This window comes from Eublepharis macularius, chromosome 8, assembly GCF_028583425.1.
Source record: "Eublepharis macularius isolate TG4126 chromosome 8, MPM_Emac_v1.0, whole genome shotgun sequence".
NCBI lineage: Eukaryota > Metazoa > Chordata > Lepidosauria > Squamata > Eublepharidae > Eublepharis > Eublepharis macularius.
The window spans coordinates 101,018,641-101,033,265 of NC_072797.1; the positions used below are offsets into that span (position 1 = coordinate 101,018,641).

At 45.0% G+C, this 14,625-nt stretch overlaps 1 protein-coding gene across 1 annotated transcript; it reads right to left on the reverse strand.

The window, feature by feature from the left end:
- Positions 1–13,505: 13,505 nt before the first annotated feature.
- On the reverse strand, positions 13,506–14,420 carry LOC129335145 (forkhead box protein D1-like). The gene has a single exon (XM_054987596.1). It carries the CDS (start codon positions 14,418–14,420, stop codon positions 13,506–13,508), a length of 915 nt encoding a protein of 304 aa, XP_054843571.1.
- Positions 14,421–14,625: the final 205 nt, after the last annotated feature.

A 14,625-nucleotide genomic window follows, 5' to 3' on the forward strand; every position in this document is an offset into this window, starting at 1 on the left:
TGCCTGCCGAAATTTCAGAAACCAGAAGGGTCACTAAATAAGATTTCCAGTGGTGAAGAGGTAGACCTTCAGTGTCCTGTATAGCTAGCTCCTTGACCCACCCCATGAGAAACTATCTTGGAGGATGTATTTCCTTAAATTGCTTAATGTCCATGGCCTGTATCCAACCATGTACACAGAGAGTGCACAGAGTGTTTCCACTTTCTTTTCCATTCTGGCAGCTCCTCCTGAACTTAGGAAATGTGAAATATCTTTCTGAAACATATTTACAGTACAGTCTTATCATTTATGTAGAATGGCACCCATTCTGTGGTTGGCTCCACCTCCTATGGCAGCCATGTTGTGGTTGCAACCTCTTGTGTCAGAATTCCAAAGGTGCCCTCAGGCTGAAAAAGGTTGGGGACCCCTGGATTAGAGTGTTGGATTATGATGTGGGAGAGTCAGATTTGAATCCCTACTCTGCCATGGAAACTTGCTGGGAGATCTTAGGCCAGTCACATACCTAACCTACCACAGAGGTTTGTTGTGATGATAAAATGGAAAAGTGGAAAATGTTGTAAGCCACTTTGGGTTCCCATCAAAGAGAAAAGTGGGGCATAAAGGGAGCAAATAAATAAATGAATCGTGTATACTAATAGCCAAATGGCTATGATCTGAGGATACTTAAATCTGGATATCGGACCCATGAATGGACAAGACAGATTTATTTATTTATTTATTACATTTCTAGACCGCCCTCCCCATCAGACGGGCTCAGGACAGTGTAACAACATACAATTTATAACATACAGTTTAAAACAATAAAAACATTATAAATAAACATTTTAAAACATCCATGTGCAATAAAATTTCTCAGATGGCGGATATAAGTATGCGTCACACTTTATGAGCTCCTGCATGGGTGGTGGACGGTCTTCAGTGGTATGGCTGGCAAGAGGACAGCCTAGCCCCTACCAAATGCCTGGCAGAACATCTCCATCTTGCAGGCCTGGAGGAAAGATAACAAATCCCACCGGGCCCTAGTCTCCTCAGACAGAGAGTTCCACCAGGTCGGAGCCAGGACTGAAAAGGCCCTGGCTCAGGTAGAGGCCAGACAGACCTCCCTGGGGCCAGGGACCATCAGCAACTGCTTATTAACTGATCAGAGCAACCTCCAGGGAACATATGGGGAGAGGCGATCTCAAAGGTATGCTGGACCCAGTTCGCATAGGGCTTTATAGGTCAACACCAAAACTCGATCAAGAGCAGGGAGCCGGAGTCCCGCACCCATGGACCCCAGACCAACATGCAGGACCTCCATCTTCATGGGATTCAATCTCAGCCGGCTCTGCTTCAACCATCCAGTCACAGCTTCAAAAGCACATTCCAGGACATCTGAGGCAGAGTCAGGCCAGCCGTCCATCATCAGATACATCATATCTTTCTGCACACCTGAAAACTGCCCCAGATTTGCAGAAAAATCCAAAATCCAAACAAAAAATATATCGGGGTGAAAAAAAATGATAATAGGAGCACCCATAGCTTTAACCAGATGTCCTCAGTGTCTGTTGCTAGGCAACTATAACAGTTTAACCAGTTTTCCAAGCTTGGTTCCTGTCAAGAAAAGGGAAGGGGGCAGGGCCCTTTCCAGGGCTGTTTTGGCCTTTGAGGGGGGACTCATTGGGGCCAGGCCAGGGCTGTCAGCCCCCTGGTGGGGGCAGGGATCCCCCACTCCCAACCTCTGACCCCCCACCACCACTCACCTGACCAGCGGGGGGGAAAGGCACAGGGAATGGATCTTGGAGGCAAAATACCTCCAGGGCAAGCTAGCCACAGGTGCATTCCTGGTGGGGCATTACAATGTCATTTCCAGGAGTGATATCATTGCACTGGCCATGGGAATGCACCCACGCTTCACTTTGGGCAGATTAAGAATAGGCTCTGCGAAAAGCATGGGAGCATTCCCAAGGCCAGTGCAATGATATCACTCCTGGAAGTGATGTCATCACACTGGCATGCTTGAAGAAGATCTTCCATGTAAGTGCCAGGTCCCCCCTTCCCACTGGGAAGGTAAGGGGACCTGGCAACCCTAGGCCAGGCACAACAGCAACTACCAGTCGACTTGATACCACGTGACTGGCAAGACTCACCAAGGCCTGGCCGCTTGCTAATGTTCAAAAGCAGTCCTCCCTCCCAAAGAATATGTAGCATAGTAGTTAGTGTTCTACAGTAGGATCTGAGAGACCCAGGTTTAAATCACCACTGTGCTGTGGAAGCTCACTGGATGACTTTGATCCAATCACACACACTCAGTCTAACATACCTCTTACGGTTGTTGTAAGGATAATATGGAAGCAAGGAGAAGATGTAAGCTGCTTTGGGTCCCCATTGTGGAGAAAGGCATTATATACATGAAGTAAATTAAGAAATATAGATGAAGATGGGGGACAGACAAAAGGTAAATTGTTTAATGGGTTTGAAGGAGAGAAGGATGTAGGGAAAGATGAGTATATGGAGGCTGCCAGGAAGAGGTAAAGAAGAAATAGTGTGAGGAAGGAGATACAGGGAAAAATGAAATACCTCCCCAGCATGTCCTTGTTGGTTTCCCACCATGAAGCGGGGCCCAGTTCGGCCAGCACCATGCGGCTGGACCATAGGGGAGAGACTGCTGGGAGGGAGGGGAACAGGTGAAGACAGGAGGACAGACAGAGGGAGATGGGAAGAAGATAAGGAAACAGGAAAAGGAGGAGAGGCTATGGGGCAGGGAAGGGAAAGAAGACATCGTGTGGGAGATGACCCCCGCATAGGGTTGACAGGTTCCTATACCCTCCCAGTGGGAGGTGGGGACCCGGTACTTACCTCATGCTGACAGTGTGGTGTGTCCTTGCATGTGCACTTCTCACGCATGCAGTCTAGTGCCTGCACAATGACATCACTCCCAGAAGTGATGTCGTTGCACCAGCCATGAGAGTGCTCCTGCGCTTCATGCAAGGTCCCAAATGAAGCATGGGAGTGCTCCTGTGGCTGGTGCAACAATGTCACTTCGGGGAGTGACATCATTGCACCCCCTGGGAGGGCACATGCTGCGCATGTTCCTGGAGCGCCTGCCGGTGGTAGATTGGCAGGCAAAGGTGCAAATCGAATTATATATATAAAAATCCTTGGAAGTTTGCCTGTCACCAGTGGGCACCTGGAAACCCTAACCCCACAAATCCTTGTGGGTCTCCCACTTGTAATAAATAATAACTGCATGAGTCAGGGTGCTACAGTGATAAAGGGAGGGAAATCATTCCATTTTCTCTTTTTTGTCAGCAGAGTTGCACTTATGGAAGATATGGAAGGAGCAATTTCACTTCCTTCTTTCTCCTTCCCACAGCCCCTAAAATGGTCTTTCTGGTTCTCAGAATGTAGGAAAATTAGCATTCTTTATACATATGGCTAAACATATGCCATAGAATCCAACTTTTCTTGAGGCAGACTATATCTTAATAAAAATTTAGTGTGCACAATATAATTTATTTATTCATTCTAATAGTCACACCTGTTTTTCTTAAAGATTTAGGACAACTAACAAGATGCATCCCCAAAATGGCAAAAAATAGCGACAACGCACTTAGTGTAAAGCACAACAACAAATAACAAATAAAGCACAACAACAAATAAATATCATTGTGTTTATTTCAGTCTAAATCTTAGTAACAGATTAATTACAGTTAAAATTTTGGAAGAACCTCAACTAACCATCAGGCAGGCTCAACAAAGCACTCTTAAAAAGAGTGGCTTTGTAGAAGGGGTGGGGTTGCCAGGTGTCCGGTTTTTATCCAGACAATCTGCTACATTCTTGGACTGTCTGGGGAAAATGTAGTGAAAATACTGGACATATAAAGTAAGCAAAGCAAAGCAATCGATGTCCACAGTGGCACCAGGCTAGCTGCTGCTGTGCTTGGATGTGCACAAACTGGTGGCAGCACCAGCAGGCCCTTGCTGAGGAGAGTAGAACTCAGATTTCTGCTCCACCTTCCCCTTGTTTCCTTCCCCCTTGCTTCCAGGCAGCATAGTCAGTCAATCAGTGCTGCTGCTGCTAGAGAAAGTCCGGGCACAGGGCTAGGGTTGCCAGATCCAGGATGGGCAATTCCTGGAGATTTTGGGAGGGGAGCCTGGAGAGGGCAGGGTTTGGGTAGATAAGGGACATCACCAGGGTATAATGCCATATAGTCCTTATTCCAAAGTGGCCATCTTCTCTCTCTTTTTTTTTTTAATAAAAATTTTTATTGTTGAGCCCAAATTAAAAAATGTATACATACATTCAATCCCCTAATTAATTAGTTCTGACCCCCACCCTTTCCTCCCCCCTCCCTTATCGACTTCCAGCAGCTTTCCAACCCCTAAACCCTCTTATTACTCAACTTAATTTCATTAATATTCTTCTCTAATATATATCATAACTCTTATTCTAAGCATATTCAAATTATAATATATACTGTATTATACTGTATTCTATAAAAATCCATTACAATATTTATTATACTTCTCATTGATTAACTACATATTCTAAATAAAATTTCCTTACACATAATACTGACTTATATATATCCCTTTAACTCATATTTAATTATTCTATCTAGAATTTTCTTTAACATAAAGCTAGCTTAGATTCTAATAGTTAAATTCTCCCTTAATGGTAAAGTCACTTCTCTCTTTCATTTACAATATCACATTTTAGTAATTCTCAAACTGCCACAGTTCTCCTTTCACATCCCATTTTTTTCTAAGTACTGTTTCAGCTTCCCCCAGTCTGCAGTGTATTGTCCTGGATCAAGGTCTTTCAGCTTTCTTGTCATTTTATCCATCTCTGCCATGTACAGCAATTTGTAAATCCAATCTTCTATAGTTGGTACTTCTTGCACTTTCCATTTCTGCGCGTACAAAAGTCTTGCTGCTGTTGTCATATAAAATAGCAATGTCCTGTGCTGCGTTGGAACACTTTCCATTCCCAAGTTCAGTAGCAACAGTTCTGGGTTCTTGTTCATTTGAATTTGTAGAATCTCATTTATTACTTCAATTATATCTCCCCAGTATTGCTTAGCTACCTCACAAGTCCACCACATATGATATAGCGATCCTTCGTGCTTTTTACATTTCCAACATTTATCTGACATATTTGTATTTCCAAGCGCAATTTTCTTTGGCGTTAAGTACCATCTATATATCATTTTGTAGACATTCTCTTTAATATTAGAACATGTTGAAATTTTCAGTGTATTCTTCCACAAATGCTCCCATGCTTCCATTGTTATTTCTTTATGAAAATTTATTGCCCATTTCACCATCTGGACTTTTACAGTCTCATCTTCGGTATGCCATTTTAAAAGTATTTTATAAATCTTAGAAATTTCTTTCTTACCTTCTTGTAAAATTACTTCCTCTAGTTCCGAGTTTTCCATCCTTATTCCTCCCCTTAGGCAGTCCGAATTATAAAGATCTCTGATCTGTCTATATTGAAACCATCCATAACTAGGAGACAATTCTTCTTCTGTTTTTATTTTAAGTACTGAGTGTTGTATCTGTATTATCTCCTTGTAGGTTAGACATTGCTGTTCACTGTCAACAGTTCTCGGATCTATTACTTCATACGGAACTACCCATGAAGGAATTCCATCTTTCATGTGAATCTTATACTTCTTCCAAATGGTAAAAAGGCTTCTCCTAATATAATGATGCAAAAACATGGAGTCCGCTTTTATTTTATCATACCACAAATACGCGTGCCACCCAAATATTTTTTTATGTCCTTCCAAGGCCAGCAACTTACGATTTTTCAACTTTATCCAATCCTTTAACCATGTCAAACATATTGCTTCATAATATAGTCTTATGTTGGGCAGTTGTAAACCACCTCTCTCCTTTGCATCCTGCAACACTTTCATTTTTACACGTGTTTTTTTACCTGCCCACACAAAGTCAGAAATTTTCCTTTGCCATTTGTCAAATTGTTTGGAGTCTCGAAAGATTGGAATTGTTTGCAACAGGAACATCACTCATGGTAAAACATTCATCTTTACTGCCGCTATTCTTCCCAACCATGATAAGTTCAATTTATTCCATTTTATCAAATCTCTCTCTATTTGTATCCACAGTTTCTCATAGTTATTCTTGAATAAGTCTATGTTTTTGGCAGTTAATTCAATACCAAGATATTTTATTTTGTTTGTTACCTCACAGTCTGTAATCTCCATCAGCTCTTGTTGCTTCTGTTTAGTCATGTTTTTACATAATATCTTCGATTTCTTTTTATTTACATAGAAACCAGCCAGATCTCCAAATTCTTTTATTTTCTTTATTACTTTTGGCATATTATCAATTGGATCCTCTATTATTAACATTATATCATCCGCAAATGCCCTGACCTTGTTGGCAAATTCCTTTATTTTTATACCTCGAATTGCATCGTCCTCCCGTATCTGAATCATCAACATTTCCAAAATTAAAATAAACAACAATGGAGATAGAGGGCAACCTTGTCTCGTACCTTTACTTATTTTCAGTCTTTTTGTCAAGTCATCATTCACTACAATCGCTGCACATTGGTCTTTATAGATTTCTTTAACCGCTTGTATGAACTTTTCTCCCATTTGCAGCTTTTCCATAGTGGCAAACATAAAGTCCCACCAAAGTGGCCATCTTCTCCAGGGGAACTGATCTCTAGGGCCTGGAGATCAGTTGTAAATCCAGATCTCCAGCCACCACCTGGAGGCTGGCAACTCTACTCAGGGCTAGAGATGGGCATAAACAGCAATACAAACTTTAAAAAGCCACGAACCGCCCAATCAGCTGTTTGCAAACAAGCTGTTTTTGAGGACCCATTCTAAACGAACTCTAAACGAACAGCTGGTCATTGCAAGCCTTGTTGCTGTTCATCGAGCCAGACAGTCTGGCACCTGCAATCAATTCCCTTGGCAACCAGAGGCAGAGACTGCCTGAACTCTGTCTAAACTCCTGCTGTTGCCCCGAAAACACCAATCGAAGCCCAATTCAGCTTGATAGGCAGGTCTTCCTTTCAAGTGTGGAGCTCCAAATTTGTTACAAGGAATCAAAGAGCAGGGGGGAGGGGGGCTCCCAGCTCTGGTTCTGCAGACAGTGGAGAGGGAGAGACGTTTGTTGTTGGCATTTTGAGAGAGAGACAGGGAGAGTGCATTGGAGCTTGGATTTTCTTTGTGTGTGGTGGGATAGAGTTAGGATCTACCTCTTCAAGTTCCAGGGCTGCTGCCAGGCTCTGGGCCAAGCTATTATTTATTACTGGTACCCTTCCTGCTGCCTGCTCAGGTAAGGTTTCTGGGAGTGGTGCAGTAGGGATCTTGATGGCTGGAGGAGAGCCTGCTGACCCTCACGAACAGCGAACATGTTCATGAACAGGTCATGTTCGTCAATGTTTGTTGTTTGTGGATGGCAACGAACACCATGTCCGGGTTTTTTTCTGTTCGTGCCCATGTCTACTCAGGGCCCTGCTTTGATCAATAGCATCAAAGTGATGTCATTGTGCAGTCCTGAGTTCCACCACGGAGTTCCACCACTTCTTTTCCCAGAAAAAAAGCCCTGGAAAAGACACAGTGTGAAAGCCAACTATATGCTGCGTAAGAGGCAGGCGCTGGTTGGTGGGCCAGAGCACTACCTGACCAGCGATGCACCCACCTGCTGGAATTTCACCTATGCTATGCTCTATCATCTTGTGAAGCAAAAAGCAACCTGCATGAAGTGGCCTTGGTGACCAGTCTCAAGAAAGGGTAGAGATTGATCAGCCACAGTCTCGCCGATGGTACTTTTCCTGAGGGCCTTTAAGGACTTCACTGAAGTATTCTGGTGCAACACAGTGAGCCTAGGTCAGGTAATTCCCTTGATCTCACTCAAGGAGTTGACCTCTGTTTGTGACCCAGGTTAGGCTGGCACCCAGCTCCTTCCAGCAGGGCTAGTCCTGGTAAAGAGGTATCAGAGAGGCACTGAGGCCCGGCTACTACCTCTTACACAAAACAGGGCCTACATGTTGGTGACCATGTGTGTCTCTTGGCTTAAACAGTAGAATCCTCCTGTATGAAAATGCTCTCACTAGCTGGAGAGATGAGCTCTTCCAGTATGAAGTAGGCTATGAGGGGCATGCTGGCACCTGCTTTAGAGGAGGAGGAGAAATGTAGCTGCACTCCCCCCCCCCCAAGACCCTTCTTCTGGACACTGTTGGCATGGCCATGTGGTTGCAGACCATCAGGCAGGCAGCTAGCACCAGTGGGAAAATGAGACACAGGACCAAATGACACCATTTTGCAGGAGCAAGTTTCCACTAGAAAACATGTTTTAACAGCACCACAGGGGTTCAATTCTGGTTGTGACCAGCATGGTACAGGGGAGAAGTGGGGCTCCTGCCTTCCTTCATGCTCCATTTTTCGAACCTGAAATGGTGCCAGTGTGTGTACAAGTCAGTCCATCCTTGATGTCTATAAAGAATGTTAATGGATTCAGTTGCCAAAATATTAACACTTCATTGCAAGCTCTTTGCCTGTTCTCTGACCTTCAAGTTTCCACTGTCAATCAATCAAATTTATTATACGGTCAAAGACCAGCATAAAAGAAATACTACAAAATTACAGAGTTAAAATTATTAGTAAAAATAACACAAAGTTAAAATAATTAGAGACTAAGCCCTACGAGGAAAGGCTGAGGGCCTTGGGAATGTTTAGTTTGGAGAAGAGGAGGTTGAGGGGGGACATGATTGCTCTCTTTAAATATTTGAAAGGCTGTCATTTGGAGGAGGGCAAGGAGCTGTTCCAGTTGGCAGCAGTGGGTAGGACGCGAAGCAATGGGCTAAAACTACATGCACAAAGGTACCGGCTGGATATTAGGAAAAAAATTTTCACGGTCAGAGTAGTTCAAAAGTGGAATCAGCTGCCTAGGGAGGTGGTGAGCTCCCCCTCACTGGCAGTTTTCAAGAAGAGGCTGGATGAATACTTGTCAGAGATGCTTTAGGCTGATCCTGCACTGGGCAGGGGGTTGGACTAGATGGTCTGTATGGCCCCTTCCAACTCTATGATTCTATGATTCTATAATTAAAACAGTAATATCAAAGGGTGATATTTACATAAACTCCAGTAATGAGAGCATTTGATGGATTTTATAGGCTATTGCACAAAATTTTGCGACTGAGGCTGTAGTTGTCGGATTTCCATCTTCTAGAAATAGCCTAGCATATTCCAAGCTCATTCTTCCAGGTACGCTATTGATCAAAGGAGTAATGAGCTTGAGACGAGCATCTTGATAGAAGGGACAACGTAGAAGAACGTGATCTATAGTCTCAATTTCTCCTTCATTGCAGGGCCAAAGCCTTTTCTCATAGGGAATTCTGTTAAACCACCCATCTGAAACAGCAGAGGGGAGTGCTGCACACCTTGCAAGTGTAAAGGCCCTCCTGTGACTATGCACCTCCAAGTGGGACAGATAGGCTGCCGGCTTAACTATATATCTGGTGTTCATAGGGGACAAGAAAGTAGGGACCCTCCCTAAATCAAAAGTTTCCACTGTATTTTATAACTCGTGAATTTCAAGAAACAAACTATCACATCACTTGGATGCTTTTAACATCTCAAAGGTAATTGTCTTAATTTCAAACTACTTTGGTTGTAACATCATTTAGAACAGACTTGAATATTCAAAAATCTATATTATTTCATTCATATCACACTTCTTCCTCCTAAAACTATGTTCTGTGAACTGCGACACTCTTCTAAGATCCAGCAGAAAGCACTGTTGGTGTATCAAAAGATGTCCAATTATGAGGTCCCTAACCATATACCTGTATACAGAAATTCCAGTTCCAGGTAATATTTGCATCAGTAGTTGTGACAGGTAGAACTAAAACATGCCCCAGAGATATTGATTAGCCTAATTATTTGTATACAAAATATTAATATTTAAAACGTTCAGAGTCAATCAGAGGAGTTCTACCCCAATGTTAAAATTTTTTTTTTAAAAAATTCAGACTTTGATCACCTGCAGAAAAAAAATTCATAATGACACTAGAGGGCAGCACGTATCACCTAACTTCATAATTTCTAGCATCTGTCTGTTTTCTTAGTGGTGTAAAGCAGCTAGCATCTGGAGTCCAATCATATTCTTCCCACTAATTTTGTTTGTGCTGCAAAAGCTTTAAAAAGTGTGGCACATAAGGATCATTTTACTTGTGGCTGTGCAAACAAGTTTTGTACAAACTTCCTGCTCCAAGCTAAAAAATCTATTCAGTGTGCTAAGTTCTTATGTTGCCACCTTATATTTGTTTTGCCCCTTGATCCCCAGAGAATATTTTTAAAGTATACTGGCTAAATGATTCAAGCCTGTTGGAGTTAATGTAAGAATGGTTTTTAAAACTCATAAACCTAAGTTTTAAAAAATTGTTGGGAAACTCTGTTGATGATAAGAGATTATTACAGTCAAATGGAGACCCAGATAGAGATTTTTTCCCCTTACATATACAGCAGAAACAGTTCCCAAATATAAGGGAGTTAATCCACCAGAAAATTTTCATAGCAGCTTTGGAAATCAGCATCTGCTATAAGTACTAAGAAATGTCTTTACATGCAATGCCTTCTCCTCCTCCTTTCATCCTAAAATATGGGCTGGGCTTAAATTAAAAGAGTATATGTACTGTAACCACAGCTTAGAAAGCCTCTGTATCTGTGTAGTCAGAACTATGTGTTGTCCCTTTAACAATTGGTACTCATGGGAATCTTAGTTCCCTCTCCAGCATTAGGACAGCGGGACATTTGAGAAGTTTATTGTAGATCTTCCTGTTAGAGTGTTCGTTTTATTGTCCTCTTCCCCTCTTTGTTTGGCAACTTACTCCCTCAAGCAAGGATGAAAAAGCCATCATGAATTCATCGCTTGTCTATGAATAAATCTAGAGCAATAAAGATGTACCTAGCTTCTGGTTGAACCATGTCTTGTTTACTGGCTCCAACTGTCAGTAAGGATTCCTTTAAAATCTGAGTTTAAAGAGACAGCGCATTGAAGCTACCTGGGAGTCAGCCCCTCCTTTCAGCTGCTCCCAGAATAGTATGGATATGTGGATAAAGTCATCTAGATAGCCCAGGCAAGCCTGATCTTGTGATGCTAAGCAGAGTTAGCCTTGGTTAGTAATTGGATGAGAGATCTTGAACAAAGACCAGGGGTGCAGAGGCAGGCAATAGCAAACCACCTCTATTAGTCTCTTGCCATGAAAACCCCATCAGGGGCTGCTATGACTTGACTGCTCTCTCTACCACATGGATATGTGGATAAAGTTTGGAAAAAATGAACATAATTTATATGGAATGAGGCCAAACCTTGTACTGATCCTCTTTATAACAGAAATTTAAATGGCATATGTAGCTTTGCTGAAGAGAAAGAAAAACTTTATTGTGAATTTTGCTTGCTAGTTTTTCATCAGTGCAACTCCAATTATGTGATGCAACTGGGCAGTGGCGGGATTCAAAGACCCAAGGTATGGTTTGAAGACATGAGAGCCATTGTGGTGTGGTGGCTAGAGTGACAGGCTGAGACCTGAGAGACCTGGGAGCATGCTGGGTGACCTTGGGCCAGTGACACACACTCAGCCTAACCTACCTCACAGGCTTGTTGCGAGAATTAATTGGAGGAGTGTGATATAAGCTTCTTTGGGTTCCCACAGGGGAGAAAGATAGGGTATAAATAAAGTAAGATAAATAAAAATGCAAGGAGAACTATTACTGAATTTATACTTCCATCGTAGGAGTATTGAAGGACTAGCACATAGTAATACTTCAACAAAAAACATAAAAAGATTCCTTTAATGTGCTAGAATTTACTTGACACAGAATCTTATCTCTTCTGCATTTGGAAACATGTTCTTTCTCCCTTCTATATACAACCAGAAGAATGGAATAAGCTGTAACTGTTTTAAGTGGTTGCTCTTTTAAGTGATTACTTTTCAACCCTTGTTACTTGTACATTTAAAATATTATTTTAGATAGAAAATCAAATAGTCTTTTTATAATATTATGGGAAGTAAACGGTTATAGTGATGTATTATGTTACATACTCCCTGGATGAAGTTTTATTGCACCATTTGCTTTTTGCCTGTTTTCTTATCTCTGAAGACACGCAGCAGCTCTGGTTCTGGTTTGCTTGTGTAGGGGAAACCTAGGAATCTGCTGCTTTAAGTGGCACAGGGAGGGTTGGGCTCTGCTTTCCCACATGCTCTAAAAATTTGGATCGCACTCACCCATTCTTCTCCTGTAGATGAATAGGGACAGAGCCAAGTTTGCCTCCACCAGGACTAGCTTTGGTTCTTCAAACACATTCTGTACAGTCCTTCAGTTGTTTTTATACCAAATATTTCAACTTGTTTCTTTAGTCTTGACTAATACCCAACTGGATTTCACCAGAGATTCCACATGAAGAATTTCTCCCTTTATAGCCACCATTATAGTCACCTGATTTGTACACTTTTCCCCATTTCTACAAAACATCATCCTCAGGGCAATGCCATGGCGCAGTTACTAGAGAACCGCATTATAAAACCAAAAAGATTGGGGGGGGGGGTTGACACCAGGTGTCTTAGTCAGCACTACAACTGCGCAAATGCACAGGTCTTTTTTAAAGGGGGGCTAGAATTGCACTATTCTTGTGCAATGATACAAGTGCCAGAAAAATTTAAAGGATTGGTGGAAAACGACAACAGCAGGGGGAGGGGGGTGCAACCTGTATCTGGTATGAAAAGGAAACTACATCTCATAATGCGGGGTGTGGGGGGGGACAGATATCCTTGCACTGGCAACATAGTTACCATGGGGGGGGGGAATCCTTGTGTGGAATTAGTCCCAAACTATATATTCCTCAACGAAGTAAAGCTATAAGTTCAAGATTTTTTAAACAGATTTATTTCTAACCAATTCTGCTATTTATGAGTGGTTTTCATTCATAAACGTATACATTCAATTCAGTCCAGTGCATGAATTCAGATTAAAAACTAGACAAAACAACATATTGGTCAGTTAGAGAGCTCTCATCTCAACACTGCATTACAGCACACTGCCACCACAACAGAGGCCACACATAATACTTAGCTGGATTTTCTAGATAAGTTAATGAATCTATTTTCGGAAAGAAAATAAAGGGCTTCATGTGGCAATTTTAGATTTTTGCTTGTGTTTCTGCCACTGGTGATTTAATCCTATTAATTTCTCTCAAAACGTCAAGAAGCCGTCAATTTCTTTTTTTTTTTTGCGCTATCATATCTAATAAATATTAAATCTTTGGCACTTCACGAAGCACACGCGCAACGGAACTGCTCGCCAGCGTGGATGGAGAACCGGGTCGGCGTCGCCTTGCCCCCCAGAGCTGCCGCTCGCCAGTGGGGCAGCCAAGCGGGCTCTTCGGCTGCGCTGACCCCTGCGCCGCAGGAGCGAAGGGCGCTCGCGTGTTCTGCAGCTGGCGGGCAGAAGGACTCGGCACCGGGGGAGCAGCGGGGTCTAGAAAGCGGCGGCAGCTGCGCCCGCCACCGAGACCAGCGCAGCGGGAGAGCGGCCGGGGGCGCCCAGCCAGGTCGTCGCGGCTGCGGTGGGGAAGAGGCGCGGCGGGCGCGAGAACCAGGCCGGGCAGCCGCTCCACGTGGCGGCCAGCGGGGGCGGGATCAGCGTGCTCGGCTGGGCGGCGGCGGGAGGAGGCGCGGCAGCTGCCTTGGAGCCCCGCAGCAGGCTCTCCACGCTGAAGCGGCCGGGCTCGGGACGCGCAGGCGCCTCCGGCTTCTGTCCCGCCTGCCAGGCGCGCGGCTGCCCCTCCGTCTCCGGCAGCGGCAGGGAGGCCGCGGCGGGGCTGAGCGGGGGGCCGGGCGGCGGTGGCCGGAGGGGCGGGAAGAGCAGGATGCCGGCGGGGGCGGGCGGCGGCGGCCGCTTGAAGCGCTTCCTGCGCCGGAGGAAACTGCCGTTGTGGAACATGCCCTGCGCGGCCGGGTGCAGGCGCCAGTCGTTGCCCTTGCCCGGGCTGCCCGGCTCGCGGGGCACCTTGACGAAGCAGTCGTTGAGCGAGAGGTTGTGGCGGATGGAGTTCTGCCAGGCCGGGAAGCGCGCGCGGTAGTAGGGGAAGCGGCCGCGGATGAAGGCGCAGATCTCGCTCAGCGGCAGCTTCTGCTGCGGGCTCTGCAGGATGGCCATGGTGATGAGCGCGATGTAGGAGTAGGGCGGCTTGCACAGCCCCGCCGGCGCCGCCTCTGGCGTCTCGCCGGCCCCGGCAGAGCGGCTTTCGGGCTCCTCCTGCCGGCGGAGGAATCCGCGGCGGCTCTGGCCCACGACGTCGACCTCTTCCTCCTCGTCGTCGTCCTCCCCATCGGAGCCCCGCGCTCGGAGCTGGAGCTGCTCGAAAGCGGCCTCCGCGCCGGGCGGGCTCATAAATCGAGGCGGCCGGAGAGGGACGAGGGGACGGAGCGGCTCGTCCGCCGTTGGCCTCTCTGGCTCTGCTGGAGAAGCGCCAGGGCTTTTATTGCCTGCCGTGGCCCCTGTGGGAGGCCAGCCCCTCGCCCAGCCCATTGGCTGCAGCCTTGGCGGACGAGCCACCCTCATGACGGAAGGGGGGGGCGGGGTGGCAAGTGGCGAC